The 14,973-nt window shown below is 46.8% G+C and overlaps 1 protein-coding gene and 1 pseudogene across 3 annotated transcripts; both read right to left on the bottom strand.

Moving 5' to 3' along the window:
- Positions 1-859: 859 nt before the first annotated feature.
- LOC116579385 (zinc finger protein 134-like) lies at positions 860-8,369 on the bottom strand. Of its 3 annotated transcripts, XM_032324745.1 has the most exons (5): positions 7,601-8,369; positions 7,012-7,162; positions 6,428-6,466; positions 3,352-3,445; positions 2,509-2,609 (listed from the first exon to the last, which is right to left on the bottom strand). In XM_032324745.1, the coding sequence occupies exons 1-5, from the start codon at positions 7,799-7,801 to the stop codon at positions 2,585-2,587; spliced, it is 510 nt and encodes a 169-aa protein (XP_032180636.1). In that variant the 5' UTR covers positions 7,802-8,369; the 3' UTR covers positions 2,509-2,584. The 3 variants fall into 3 exon arrangements, with proteins under 3 accessions (XP_032180634.1, XP_032180635.1, XP_032180636.1); XM_032324743.1 differs by lacking the exon at positions 3,352-3,445 and having other exon boundaries at positions 860-2,609; XM_032324744.1 differs by lacking the exon at positions 3,352-3,445 and having other exon boundaries at positions 860-2,609; positions 8,279-8,369.
- A 4,873-nt stretch (positions 8,370-13,242) lies between these two features.
- LOC116580114 lies at positions 13,243-14,216 on the bottom strand (annotated as a pseudogene).
- Between the last annotated feature and the right edge of the window lie 757 nt (positions 14,217-14,973).

The raw sequence follows: 14,973 nt of genomic DNA, 5'->3' as shown, positions 1-14,973 counted from the left end.
GTAAAGAGAACCTCTTCCCCAGCAACAAAATAGGCAAGCACTGAAAGCGGTTTCCAAGTGAGTCACCAAAAGCTCTGGTTGGTCACAAAATCTACATCCTTGGACCACAATGTCTATCCCAGAGTTCTTTGCTCATGTAGCAAAGACACTAGGTATAGAGCCCACGGAGGTACAGACATCTATAAACTTTACATTCTTTGCACTGCCACTGACCCTGATGCTACAGTGACATGGCCCTGGAGATGCTAAGAATTCCCAGGCAGCTCCATCTCATACAGCCACAGTGCCAGGAGTGTTTGTGGCTTTTTTTTTTTTTTTAAAATGGGCACATCCACTCTCATTTGCTGCAGTCTCCCCAAACCCAATTATTCACACCCAGTGTTTCTGCAACGGTTTTGTTTCCTTCCCGGGATGGCAAGTCTTGCAGCCAACCTGGGTACCAGATCAGATTCTGGCCTTCAGGGCCTATGGCGCTTGGCAGGTTCTCAGAAAAGCTTCCCCTCAACAGTGCTGTGGAATATGGCATATATCTTGGAAATAAGTCATTCACTGCATGCTGCTGCCAAATATATTGAAGGCTGTTACAACCTTCCTCCATACCACCCTCAGGGTGATGTCTGGGCCCTGAAATAACTCTGAAATCCAGCCAAAATCAGGCCCTGAACTCTCGCCTAAAAAGCTTTTGTCAGCAACACCAGAACTGGACTGAGAATGGTTCTTTGCCAACCTGGTCTTCCATTTGAGGCACAGGAAACTGGAGGATCCCCCCCCTCCACTGTTTATCTCTTCAGTCTGGCAGGGCCTAAGTGTTTTCAAACCATTCCAAACAGTAAAAACAATGTCCAAGATTAACGATGGCTTAAATAAGAAAAAGGTCTTTATTATCACAGAAACCAGAGCAACGCAAGACAAATAGTTCTCCAGGATGGGTGACTTGGAGACTGGAAAATCTGTCACAAGTACCACATGAGACCAACAGTGTCCAGGAAGAAAGTAAACCTTTTCTGTAAGCCAGAACACAACTCAGATCCTCTTGGCTAAAGACGTACAGTAAGGTCCACACCTTTAATCAGTCAGTGGGGGAAGAAATGAGAAGTCTTATTTAATTCAGGATTCTACCTTCCCTGAGGACATTATGGTAAGTATGCTGATAGAGCTAAGATGGGTGTCCGCCACAGGCATTGAGTAACAAATCTGGCAAGGACCTGTCTCAAAGTGCAATGCAACCCACGAGAGCTTCCCTGTACCTGGCATTCATAACCCATCTCAGGTGTTAACGCTGTATAGGAGGAACAACACCTCACTGATGTCCTCCTCTCAAAGGGTCCTCTCAGAGTTCCTCTCCTTATGAGTCCTGCTGCGTTGAAAGCCGGCCTACAGCCTCCCTGCAGTGTGAACTTTCTGGTGCCGAATGAGGTGGGAGCTTAAACTATAGGCTTTCCCACATTCATTGCACTCATATGGCCTTTCTCCAGTGTGAACTTTTTGATGCCTAACAAGGTGAGACGTTCTGATGAAATCTTTTCCACACTTGCTGCACACAAACGGCCTTTCCCCTGTGTGAACTCTCTGGTGTGCAATAAAGTCAGAGCTTCGACTAAAGAATTTCCCACATTCGACGCACTCAAAAGGCCTTGCCTCAGTGTGAATTCTCTGGTGTTTAATGAGGGTGTATTTGTGGCCAAAGGATTTCCCACAATCACTGCAAACATAAGGATTTTCTCCAGTATGGATACTCTCATGCTGAACAAGTGTGGATTTGTGTCTGAAGACCTTCCCACAATTGTTGCACTTATAAGGCCTTGCTCCATTGTGAACTCTCTGGTGTACAATTAGGTTGGAGTGATGGCTGAAATATTTTCCACATTCACTACACTTGTAAGGCATTTCTCCAGTGTGGATTCTTTTGTGCTGAGTAAGGTTGTCTTTGCGACTAAAGGCTTTCCCACATTCTTTGCACTCGTAAGGCCTTTCTCCAGTATGGATTCTCTGGTGCTGGATAAGGGTGGCTTTGCGGCTGAAGGCTTTCCCACATTCACTGCACTCGTAAGGCCTTTCTCCAGTATGGATTCTATGGTGCTGGACGAGTGTGTCTTTGCGGTTGAAGGCCTTCCCACATTCGCTGCACCTGTAATGTGTATGTCCACTGTGAGAGGCCCCCCTGCTCTCGGTGCTCCTTGTCTTCTTCTTGCTGTGGCTAGCCTTTTGCTGGTGACTGCCCAAACTGGCCTGGAAGTTCTCCTCCTCACATCGTAAAGGCTTTTCTGACAGGTGAGGTTCTTCACAAACTCTACAGTTCTTCACAAATGAAGTCTTGCCTTTGTCTCTTCTTAAGGGCTTCTCTACATTGTACTGCTTCTGGTGCTGAAGAAAGTCTGCACTGAACCAGAACTGTCTCCCACATGCCTCACATGTGTAAGGTTTCAGTCCTTGGTGTGTTTCCTGGTGTTCATCCAGGTGCAAGATATCTTTCAAGACGGGGCCACATGTGTCACAAGGGTGAGCCATCTGGGCTGATGAACCTGCCTTGGAGAGACTATCTTGTGACACTTCTAAAGAAATGCTCTGCTCAGAAGGCGCCTCTTCATCCTCCACTGCACACCAACAACCTGAAGGCAGAAAAAATGCTGTTGAAGTGCATGATGACTTTGGTGGGAAGGAGCAACCCCATCGCAGATGTGTCTAGTATACCCAGGATTTAGTGTATGGGGCTGCTGGCAGGACAGCGGATGTGGCATCAGGTTAAAGAAAAAGCTGCTTTGCAATATTGGGCCTCAAACGGTGATAGAATGAGAAAGACTTCCCAAGGGACAAAGACACAAGGACAGGGTGCGCTCAGAGAGAACTGGGAAGCAGAAATGTCCAATTTACTCTTCTGCAAATGATTTTTAGAAGGGCCTTGGCTACTGGTGAGCACTATACAGAATGTACGTCTAGGCCTGGGAAATCGGATCTAAAATGAGCAAGTGGTATTCAGGAGTTATTTAAGGACATATGTATGTCTCAGGGCACGTGAACACTGTCCAACACAGAAGAGCACTGCAGAAGGAGCAGTAGAGAGCACTGGTGAGAGGGCGTGGACAGCCCTGGGTCAGAGGTCAGACCAGAAATGACAAGTGTGATGGATCACACCTGTACCCCTGAAACAAATAATACATTATATGTTCATAATTTAAAAAATAAAAATTAAAAAAAAAATGACAAGTGTGTAGAATGTCCAGAATGAGGAGAAAAAGACAGAAACAGGTACGGTTTATAACCTAGGCACCAAATAGGAGTGGGGCAAGGACAGGCTTCTGGTATTATTTGAACCCAACCCTGAAGTTACACCCTCCCCAAGCTCCCACTCACCAGGGCCTGTCCACGTCCCTCCTGCCATGGCTAGAGTCATGACCTCTCAGGCACTGAGTTCTTTCCCTTACTAAGTTCAGGAACCATAAAGGATCTGGAAGAAACAAATCATAGAGGAAAGACAGGGCAAGGAGGAAAGCTGTGGCCCAGAGCAGCTCACCACAGGATATTAAGACAACTAAATATTACAAAATGAACATCAGTAATGTTTCTGCAAGATCAGCACACTGGGCCTCACAGCAGTGACCATCACAGCAATTTATGACACAGGTAGGCCCAAGAAAATGCCAATTACAGAAAAGGGGCAGAGTCTAGAGTACAGAGGTATTATGAATGTAGGCAGAGCCATACAGTCAGGGAAAGGGCAGGAGGGTAGTCCACCGGGCTGACTACTAATCCCTGACCCTCAAACCCTTCCTGGTGATAATCTGGGGCAGCAGGGGTGGGGGAGCATAGGGAGTAAAGGAGGCAATACACAGCTGAGCCTCAGCAGCCCGAAAATCTATCTTAGAGAAGGAAAACAGCAGTGCCCATGACAGCTATGCGAAGAAAAGGGCAACCTTTAAGGGAAGAAAAAGTAGAGCAAAGCCCAGAAAACTGGGGTATGGGGGCCTTACCCAGGAAGACCGTAAGCACAAAGCATAGAAAACACTGCACTGTGACACAGGTCTCTGGGTCTTCTCACACAGTCCCCACTGCTCCCAAGAGAAATACACAAACACATCCTTCAAAGTCACATGACCCTGCATAAAGCCAACGACTAAGCACAGGGACAGCAGCTCTCCCCAGGAATCTTGGTCTACCCACCACACATTCACTTTCCTCCCCAGCTCCCCAACTTAGGCCAGATACCAGACCCTTGTGACTGGTGCCTACTCACTCTCCCCATTTCCTAGTAATCATTTTGTCCAGCCCAGAACAACAGGAGGGGGACGGACAGATCTTTTGCTAGCTAGTTCCCTGAGGTCTAGAGATCATGTCTCTCATATACAAATATGAGCTCAGAGTTCTCCCTAAAGCCCTCACTACGAATTCAGATTCCATCTCTAGCACACATCACTCTTTAGACCATAGCTCCCTCAAGTCTATGAATACCCACAACATAGGTCATCTCCCACATGCAAATCTGCACACAGCATCCAGAGAATTCCTGGTTAATCATCCAAGATCACATCTGGCTCCAGTAGGGGGTCCTCACTGCCATGTAACTCTGAACCCAGCTTTTTTTTTTTTTCTTCCTAAGATTTTATTTGTTTATTTGACAGAGAGAGACACACACTGAGAGAGGGAAGAGAAGCAGGCGGAGTGGAAGAGGGAGAAGCAGGCTTCCTGCCGAGAGAGCCCGATGTGGGGCTCGATCCCAGTACCCTGGGATCATTACCTGAGCGGAAGGCTGATACTTAATGATGGAACCACCCAGGGGCCCCCTGAACCCAGCTTTTAAATCCTCCCTTCCTGGTCCTATTTCTTGATTCAACTTCAGCAATCCAGAACAACATACAGATACCAGGTAATTCTAGCCCCTTCTGACTTTGTGGTCACATACTAAGGATACTATATTTTCAACAGGCTTAACACTTAACACGAAACACTCATTCAAAGCCCACACCCCCTGTCCTTCTACTGCAAGCAGTTACTCTGCCAGCTGGCCCACTCTGCCCCTGAGCTCATCTACCAGCTTGACTGAAACTTTCCACATCCCATGAAGTCACTATAAATACCTGGGAAGCAAACCAAAAAGGGAAAGCAGCTGCTTTGGCCTCACTTTCATCTCATCTCTAACACTGCTCTCTACTCTAGCACCCATCTCTTGTCCACAATCTCTCTGGAAGACTTCACCACCTGCCAAATCCTACCCTCTCCCTCTACCATGGACACTAATCTCCCTTCTCCTCTCTCTTAGGTGACTCCTGTCTCAGGCTGCTTGCTGTGTCCACGCCCTTCCAGACCCTTAATGGCACTGCCACTATGACATAAAGGTTCTCTGATAAGCAACTCCACTCCAATGCATATACTGACTGCCACCCTGTGGACTTGAATCCCTCCTCTAAAATCAAAACCTATGTGTCCAGCTGTCTACCTATACCTCCACTTAGATTCAACATGGTCAAAGTTTAATTTTTTTTTAACATTTTATTTATTTATTTATTTATTTGACTGGGAAAGACACAGCCAGAGAGGGAACACAAGCAGGGGGAGTGGGAGAGGGAGAGAGAGAAGCAGGCTTCCCTCCGAGCAGAGACCCCATGCAGGACTCAATCCGAGGACCTTGGGGTCATGACCTGAGCTGAAGGCAGATGCCTAAGACTGAGCCTCCCAGGCGCCCCACAAAGCCTAATTCTTGGTATTACTTCTGAAAGTTACTCCCACCACCAAACTTTTCACCATCTCAATGGAAAATTTTCCCATCCTTATACCTGCTTAGGCCCAAAACTTTGAAAGCTGTGGAGTCATCCCTGACTCTTCCCATTGTTTCTCTCATCATCCACATCAGAAAATCTGGTTAACCCTACTTAAAGAAAAACAAAAACGAACAAAAAAAGACGGACCAGAATCCAAGTAATTGTCCCACACTTCCAGAGCATCCAGTCTAGTCCAGCCATCATAAACAGTGCTCCTTCCTCACCCCAAAGTCTCTTGTTCACTGTACAGTCAGAAGAAGCCTGTTGAGACCAGAGCCAGATGACTCCCTCCTCTGCTCCAAACCTTCCATGGCTCCCACCATTCTCAAAACAGAAGCCCAGTTCCACAAGGTGCCATTCCTGAGTTGAATACTACTCTCTGATCAAGCTAGACATAATGGAGACCTGAGGCTCCCTAAATACTCTTGGTTAAGCCTCAAGTGATGCTTCTGCACATGCTGGTTCTTGGGTCTGGGGCACTGTTCCACACTTCACCCCACTGCACTCAATTCAAGGCAAAAGACCATTAGTGACACCAGCATCCCCAAACTCAACATCAAGTGTAGGGTAGGGTAGGTGAAGAGTCCTAAGACACCACCATCTGCCATCTGGGGTTGCCAAGATCATGGCCAAGTGGGGAGTGATGAATGAGGACCTGCATGCTCTGCACTCACCTATACAGAGATCCCCAGTGCTGCTACCATCAGGGCAACCTGGCAAAGAGAAGGAGTTGAGAGTGGCAGGTTACCAGAGTGGGGTACTGGGGACTGAACTATGGCCCTAACTCCTGACCTGCCCTTTGGTGAGGATGATTTCGGAAAGTCTAATGTCAGACGTTAAGACTTTAGTGCTGCCTCCCATCAGATAGGCGTCCATGAACAGACGTGCTGCAGTGTCCTCCTCTGTAAAGCAGGGCTAACAGTGGCATCCACCCTACAGGGCTACTGCTCCTATCACACACCGTTAGTACAAGCAAGGGTCCTTGAATTAGCTTTTACCGTCCACAAGCTTCATTCACATTTTTCCAAATGGTTTTGGAGCAAATGAAGGGATAGGTTTTTGATATTTAGGATTTATTTTTAATCTTCTAAGAAAACGTGGTATTTAAGACTTCCATCTTAATCAAACGCTCAGAGGCAAGCGCGTCAACCACTATTAAGCATCATGAGTATAAATTTATCATATCTATCCATCTAAAAATCTTAAGGGCCTGTACACCTGCCAAGTGCGCATTAGTCCTGTCACCAAACCAGCCTACCTGGTACACACCCCCGAAGGTGAGCCTGCTGGTGGCCCCTCATGAGAGATGTCCATGATCTCTGCTCGCCTGAGAGCTGGGGAACTGGGGTACCAGGGCCCTGGATCTGGCTGAGGCTGGCTTTTCGTCTCCTCCACAGGCCGTGCCGCTGCTGAGTCCACGGAACGGCAAACCGATAGCGCGTCACGCCTGCCTCTGCGGCTCAGGCCGGGCTCCTTAAAACCCACGGTCCTCTCCTCCCGCGGAGACCAGCCAGAACTCCTTCCCATGCTTCCCTCTGGAGGGGATGAAGGATGACCCCTTCCCCCGCCCTCCAATCTCTCGCCTCAAGAACCACCTGAGATAAAAACACCGTTAATATCGTTCTTGCGCGGGCGCCTGGGTGGCTCAGTGGGTTAAGCCGCTGCCTTCGGCTCAGGTCATGATCTCAGAGTCCTGGGATCGAGTCCCGCATCGGGCTCCCTGCTCAGCAGAGAGCCTGCTTCCCTCTCTCTCTCTCTGCCTGCCTCTCCATCTACTTGTGATTTCTCTCTGTCAAATAAATAAATAAAATCTTTAAAAAAAAAAATATCGTTCTTGCGCATCTCACCTCCAGGCTTCGACCTGGGGCCTCACCCCTCAGTGGTCTCCAACACAGCCCCCGCCAGAATCCCTGACGCACGGCCAGATGCCCATGGGCAACGTCCAAAATGCATTCCCCGAGACACAAACTGCTCCGGCCCTCAACTCGGTCTTCCCGCACCGCCGTTACCCGACGCGACAAGAATCCCGTCGGTTTCACCTCTACCATCCCCTTCTCCACCTCCCACCTCCCGCTGCAGCTCTGGTGCAGCCACAACACTCCGGGAGTGGGCGGCCTCCTCGCCGGTCAGCCAGCCCGCCGCGACCCACCTGCCTAAGCCAGCTCACATCATGCTCCCCCACGGCTCCCAGTGGTCCGCCCGAGGGCACCCTCGGCTCACGCAGCCTTTCCACGCAGGGCCGCCGCTCGCCTTCTAGGCTCCCTGCAAACCCCAGGGCCCGGTTTCCGGAGTCCTCCGGCTCAGCCGCGCCTCCAAGCCTTTGCTCATGATCGTCGGTCGCCCAGGGACACTTCGACGGCTCACCGCACCGGCTGCTAGGAAGGGGCTCCCCACACCAACGCCCCCACGGCCCACAACACCGGAGCCGGAGCTGCATCGACCTCAACAGGCGCCGCTCTTCCGTGACTTCGTGATTCAGAGTGAAGGACCGAAACGCCTCAGGGTCCAGGGAACAAAGTACCCACCTACGCGGGATCCATCACCGCGGCCGCCGCCATCACAATCTGGACCACAGGGACCCGTGAGGAGTCCCAGGTCGGGACTCACGCGCCGCCGTGGGCTGGCCCTGGCCGCGGAGCCTTCGCGCTTGCTGCCACCCCCGAGCTTTTCTGCAATGGACACAAGGTTTCCTCCCGTGCCTTTCAGCTTCAGTCACTCTGAACCGTACTGGCGTTCCCAAAGCTCCGCTCCGAGAGCTCCACCAGGAGCGAACAAAATGTCCGCCGCGAGGAAGACGCCGGAAGTCCCGCCCAGACGGCTTGCGCGCGCCTTTAATGGTGCCGCATCCGTGCTGCGCAGAGACTTCTGGGTACTGTAGTTTCCCTGGGGAATTGGCCCTCGTGACCGTCGGAGTTCTCCCGGCAGGGGCTGGGGTTGGGCAGCGTGCTCCCGCGAGGGACGCTGGGAAATGGTGCCTCCAGGCTCAAAGGACGGGACGGGGCTTTGGCCCTGCTTCGGTACCTTGTAGTCCGCTGGGGGTGGGTACCCGAAGAGTGTGGGAGCGTTCTTGTAGATATTCCCCAAAGCCACAAAACCACACGGACATATCATGTGCAATATCATCTTGAGTCCACTCACAGTCCACTCGTATTTCCTTGCTGCTTTTTAGATCCATGTAGATTGAAGCTTTAAATCGGTTTTGGGCTCTTTGGCTTGGTCAGGGACCCGGGATCAGAGGTCAGGTCAGCGGACAGGGCCAGGGCGGACTCTGGGAAGGGTTAATCCGCCAACGAAGGCACTTTCCTACCGGTGGGGGCGCTCATGGTGGCCAGCCGGGGTGCAGCACCCTGTAATTCAAACGCTCCTCAGCCTAAAACTGAGATATACTGATTTCCCTCTAGGAATATGCCGCCCATCTGAAAAGGGCCATTATAAATGCTTTTTGATGTGCCAGGGCTGGTGGCAGTAAATGTGCAAAGGAGACCATCTGACCCACAAATAAAAATTTAGAGCATCATGATCTCATTTCTTTGCTAGGAAGTGATTTTCACTTCACTTGCAATTACAGAACAGTGTCTGAATTGGGATTGGAGATTATTTTTGGTAAACGGTGAAGAAGAGGAGAGGAAGGGTCAAGGGAGGGGAAAGACGAGAAGGGAAGGAAGGAAGGAGGGAAAGAAGGAAAGCAAAGAAGGAAAGAAAAAGAAAGGGAGGAAGGCAAGGAAGGAAGGAAGAAAGAAAACATTTATGAATTGTTTAAATTACTGAAAGCTAGTAATATAATTCTGTGGTTATGCACAAATATACTAAAAAAATGGCTCCCAGGGGACATATCTGTGACAAGTGAAAACGGTTAAGATGTCAGCAAAAATTAAGTTGGAAACATCAAAGTCTGAGAAGTGAGAGAATGAGGCTGAGCATACATGGGGTCTGAAACATTGAATACAGGAAGGTTTAGTCTCCAAAATGTAATTTCATTCCATTCTTGAAAATGTTGAATATCTTGTAAATGTTGAATATCTACTTTGAAGGAGAATTCAAATATTTAGAAGTGTTACCAAAGGGCAAACTTCTCTAGTCCCCTCCCTCTTTGGGAGCTTTGTACTATCACTCAATAAATCTTGCTTTGCTGCCCACCCAAAACATAATAAACAAAATAAAAAAGTGTTGCCAGAATGATGAAGATGTACAAGAATATTGTAACACCATGTCTGTTCACGGCTCTAACAAACATTCAATGAACACCTACTGAATTTTAGGCACTATCTTAAGGGCATGTTTCAAAATTGAAAACAAGAGATAAAGTCCCCAGCCTTCAAGGAGCTTACATTCTACATATTCAAGAAAGATAGAGGAAGAAATACAAAATATATACTGAATTATGTACAATGTTAGAATGTGGTAGGCACAACAGAAAAGAAAGATGAGGGCACCAAGAAATGGGGTATAACATGTAGCATTATACAGCCAAGGGAGGCTGATTTGAGCCCATGTCTTAGTTTATAAAGGTGACTTAGTGACAACATGGATAGGTCAATGTCACTGAGAGAAAAGTTTAATGTTATTCACCATTTCCCTAGAAATGAGAGCCATAGCATACCACAAAACGCCACAGAGGGAACAGGCCACAGGTTTTGGTTAGGACACAATGCAGGAGCCAAGGGAAGGCCTAGCTGTGAGACTGTATTGTGTTTTCTACAGGAAAGGCAAGGCAGGGTGGAGCAAACAGCTGAAAACTGGCTAGTCTGAATAATTCCAGTGGGCTTTGGGTTATAAGCGTGGTCCCTAGTTGCCTGATACCTAGCACTGGGATGATTTAGGGCAGGCAATTTTCTTCAGGAAACCTTTAAATGATTCAATATTCTAGGTAATGGAGCTCCCCATTTAAGGTAAGCCACTAAGTGCTTATATAAAACCTTGAGGCAATAAAAAATATTAACACACGTTAAACTCCCTAAAGAAAACATGCAGATTTTCAATTAGAGGACAATGGTCTAATGAAGAAAAAGGACAGCTCTCTCTGTAAGATACAATGTTTCTCTTGAGTTTACTAGAAGCCAGAATATTTTCATTATGATTTATCATTCATAACAGACAGGCTGCTTAAATATATTGGATTAACATGATATTTAGATAAGTTAAGCATATGTTTTATTTTTATATACATTAAACTATTTTACATTAGATACTTGCAAAAAATATAATAGGGGTGTCTGGATGGCTTAGTCAGTTAAGCATCCAACTTTTGATTTCGACTCACGTCATGATCTCAGAGTCATGAGATCGAGCCCCATGTTGGGCTCTGTGCTGGGTGTAGAACCTGCTTAAAATTCTCTCCCTCTCTCCCTCTGCCTCTCCCATGCCCTCTCTCTTAAATATATATCTATATATATATATTTAGATATATATAATAAAATTTATTTTAATACAATTTTAGTTATAGACATAGTACAGAAATATACATTTAGCCACATATATTTTTTAAAGACCAAGTATTATATTTTTGAAGTTAGCATGGGGAGTGGCAGGCAGAGGGAGAAGGAGGCTCCCTGCTGACCAAGAAGCTGGTTGTGGGACTGGATCCCAGGACTCTGGGATCATGATCTGAGCTGAAGGCAGACGCTTAACCAACTGAGCCACCCAGGCATCCCAAGTGATTATTTAAAGATGGAAAATAAAGGTTAAATAAAAATGGAACTCTTTGAAAGTTTCCTTTAAGTACCAACAACAAAAAACTTTTCTAAAACTCAGTTTTACTTCATAAAGAATGATAACTTTCATGATCTATTAAAGAAAACCAGAGCTGAACAGTAGGTAAAGGAGCAAAACCAGCTTTTAATCAGGAACTGTTGTAATAGTGGAAAGAGAGCCCAGTATAGAACTTGGCTCAATTCCAAATAGAGTATGAACAACTAGGGGTTCATAGCCAAGAGGCAGTGTGGGAGTCAGTGGATGGAAAAGTACTGAGAAAAAACTTCAGGGGTAAGGGGGATTCTGGCTGAAAGCAGGCAAAGGTGATCAGTACCATCTGGGGGATGGTAGGATGAGCAATTTGATCAGATATCAAGGGTTATCAGCTATTAAGCAGGGATGGTTTCTGGCTAAAGCAACTTAATAGGATTCTTGTTAAAACTGGGCAATGCAAAGATGGGCGCAGAAGTCCAAATGTTGAGGTCTAGTTGTGAATAGGATTCCTGACAGGAACCTGGCTAAAGTTTGGTCAAGGAGAGACTCTTTCTTAGCTTTGACCCTTAAATATTGCTAAATAGGAAGTGCATTATTTTACCACCTATTTTTGAAATGAAAAAATATTGTAAAGTAAGGTCAAAGAAGGCTAAGTTATAATGTGTACTAAATTTTATTTTAATTAAATTATTTTTTATTTTTTATCACAATTTTGATTATTTCACTGGACAAAAATTCTCAGTGACCCATGATCTTTCCTATGAAAGGTTTTTTTTTTTTTAAAGATTTTATTTGTTTATTTCACAGACAGAGATCACAAGTAGACAGAGAGTCAGGCAGAGAAAGCGGGGGTGGGCGGCGGGCGGGGTGGGCGGCGGGCGGGGTGGGGGGGAAGCAGGCTCCCTGCTGAGCAGAGAGCCTGATGCAGGACTCGATCCCAGGACCCTGAGATCATGACCTGAGCCAAAGGCAGTGGCTCAACCCACTGAGCCACCCAGGCACCCTCCTATGAAAGGTGTTGATCATTGACATGACCTCCAACACCTGCCAGAAGATATCACCTACTTGCCTGCCTCGCCACATTGTATGCCACATACTCTGCTAAACATCATGAACTTCTTTTCACTCTTTTTTTTTTTTTTTTTTTTTTGACAGAGGGAGACAAAGTGAGAGAGGGAACACAACCAGGGGGTGTTGGAGAAGGAGAAGCAGGCTCCCCGCTGAGCAGGGAGCCTGATGCAGGACTCAGTCCCAGGATCCTGGGATCATGACCTGAGCCTAAGGCAGAGGCTTAACCCACTGAGCCACCCAGGCACCCCTCTTTTCACTCTTTGAAGTCCACCTGTGTTGTACCAATTTAGGATATTCCCCAGTCATTTTCTGTTCCCTTGAAACATTTTTCACCCAATATGCTTTAACAATGCAGTAAATCTTTTGGATGTCACTTCAGAGTTGAATCAACAGTGAGTTTCCACTCCTGAACTCCCGAAAGCTGAAAATCTCCCCCAAGTCATTATCTTATTGCCTGATATTCTCCAAAGAATAGCAGATGCAATTTTAGAAAGTCATTGTCATATTCATACCATGTTCATTTTGGACAATCATATACATGGTATGAGGCCAAGGTTGTTTTTGCTTATTCCATACTGATCCCTATGGGATAATATATCATCTGGCAGAAAACATGAGTGTTTTATGTGTAAACACACACACACACAATGATCAAATAAATACTTAACTAAATTATAGGATGCCCTATAAGGAACTTACCATCTGGAGACCATACTTGGAAAAATCACTTCCTTCACCAGAAAGCAGAAAATCGGGAGGCGCGGGCGTCACACGCAAGGAGCACGAAGGGGCTGAATGCTGGGAAGCCAGAAGATGCCAGTGCACAGGTATTAGTCAACCAGTGGGTTGGGTTCACAGTAAGTGCTACGCATGAAGACCAAATGGAAGAGAGGAAATAAAAGGAGATGAACATGCTCACCAGGATCAGGACGGTCCGTGTGGGAAGGTCTAGAGAAAGGGTTGTTGCTGTGAATGTATTGGACTCGCTGCTTGTGCCTGAGCAGGACAAGGACGATGGAGCCAGGAGACCAGGCCACGAGGCCCAAACAAGTGACATAACAAAGGAGAACATGACCTCATGGAGTAAGACTACAGATTTGATCAAAATGGGTGAATTATAGTATTCGTACGTTTTTTCCAAACTCATGTTTTTTCTCTTTCTTGGTTCAGTAACATGCAAAGCAGTAAAGATATATAACAGGAGATGCAGCATCCAGCAGAGGAAACAGCAAAAGCCAGTGCACTTTGGGGATTGTACCCTGAGCTGACCACATGGAGGTGTTAGCATTGAGCTTACTGGCCTGGAAGCCGCTGTGAAGGCAGGTGGTGCTGAGAGAAAGCCTTCTGGCCACTTGGTGAGAAGAGAAGACCAACCCATGTCCAGCTTCATCCAGGAAAGATTCCAACCCAAATGCTGCCATTGTCTGAGGGATCCTAAAAAAGACTCATGGTTGGGGCGCCTGGGGGGCTCAGTGGGTTAAAGCCTCTGCCTTCGACTCAGGTCATGACCCCAGGGTCCTGGGATAAGCCCCACATGAGGCTCTCTGCTCAGCAGGGAGCCTGTCCCCCCCCCCCCCCCGCCTACTTGTGCTCTCTGTCTGTCAAATAAACAAATAAAATCTTAAAAAAAGAAAAAGAAAAAGAAAAAAGAACCACGGTGTCAGCTGTGACTGCCCTGACGAGAATCAAGTCTGTGGGCCTCAACATGCGCCTCGTGAGTGAGGTAAAGATAGAAAGACAAAGAAGTAAGGCACTCCCAAGGCTCCCAAGTCCAGCCTGAGTGAGGAAAATAATACCCAAGTTTAAGTCAGTGGAAACCATTTCATCAGTTTAAAGGGGATACTGTGGCTGTTTTATTTGAATTGCAGGAATCTGGAGACTAAAATAGAAAATTTTGTTACTCTCAATACACCAAGACAGCATCTTTGATCACATAATTTCTCGACTCAATATGAGTATTTAGACATGCCTTTCATAGGCGCAAGACAATTTTTTGCAGGACTAGTTGTAATAACAAAAATTGGAACCAACCCAATGTATGTCAGTAGGAGACTGAAGGAATCATAGTGCATTTTCACAATGGGGCACTAGGCAGCCATGACTAAAGTTCTTTTGACTGCTGCATTTCCAGGACGTACAATTAAGTAAAAAATAGAAAGTGTCAGAATATTGTGTGTACTTAGCAATATTTTCCTAATAAAGGGAGCATAATTAATATCCATTTATCTGTATGTATATGACTGTAATTTTCAAATATTAAGAACATACTTAAAAATTACAAAAATGAGGGGCACCTGGGTGGCTCAGTGGGTTAAGCCTCTGCCTTCGGCTCAGGTCATGATCTCAGGGTCCTGGAATTGAGCCCCGCATCAGGCTCTCTGCTCAGCAGGGAGCCTGCCTCCTCCTCTCTCTGTGCCTGCCTCTTTGCCTACTTGTGATCTCTCTCTCTCTGTCAAATAAATAA

This window comes from Mustela erminea, chromosome 19 (genome assembly GCF_009829155.1).
Source record: "Mustela erminea isolate mMusErm1 chromosome 19, mMusErm1.Pri, whole genome shotgun sequence".
In the NCBI taxonomy this organism is placed as follows: Eukaryota; Metazoa; Chordata; class Mammalia; order Carnivora; family Mustelidae; genus Mustela; species Mustela erminea.
This window is presented reverse-complemented; position numbering and strand designations above follow the sequence as displayed.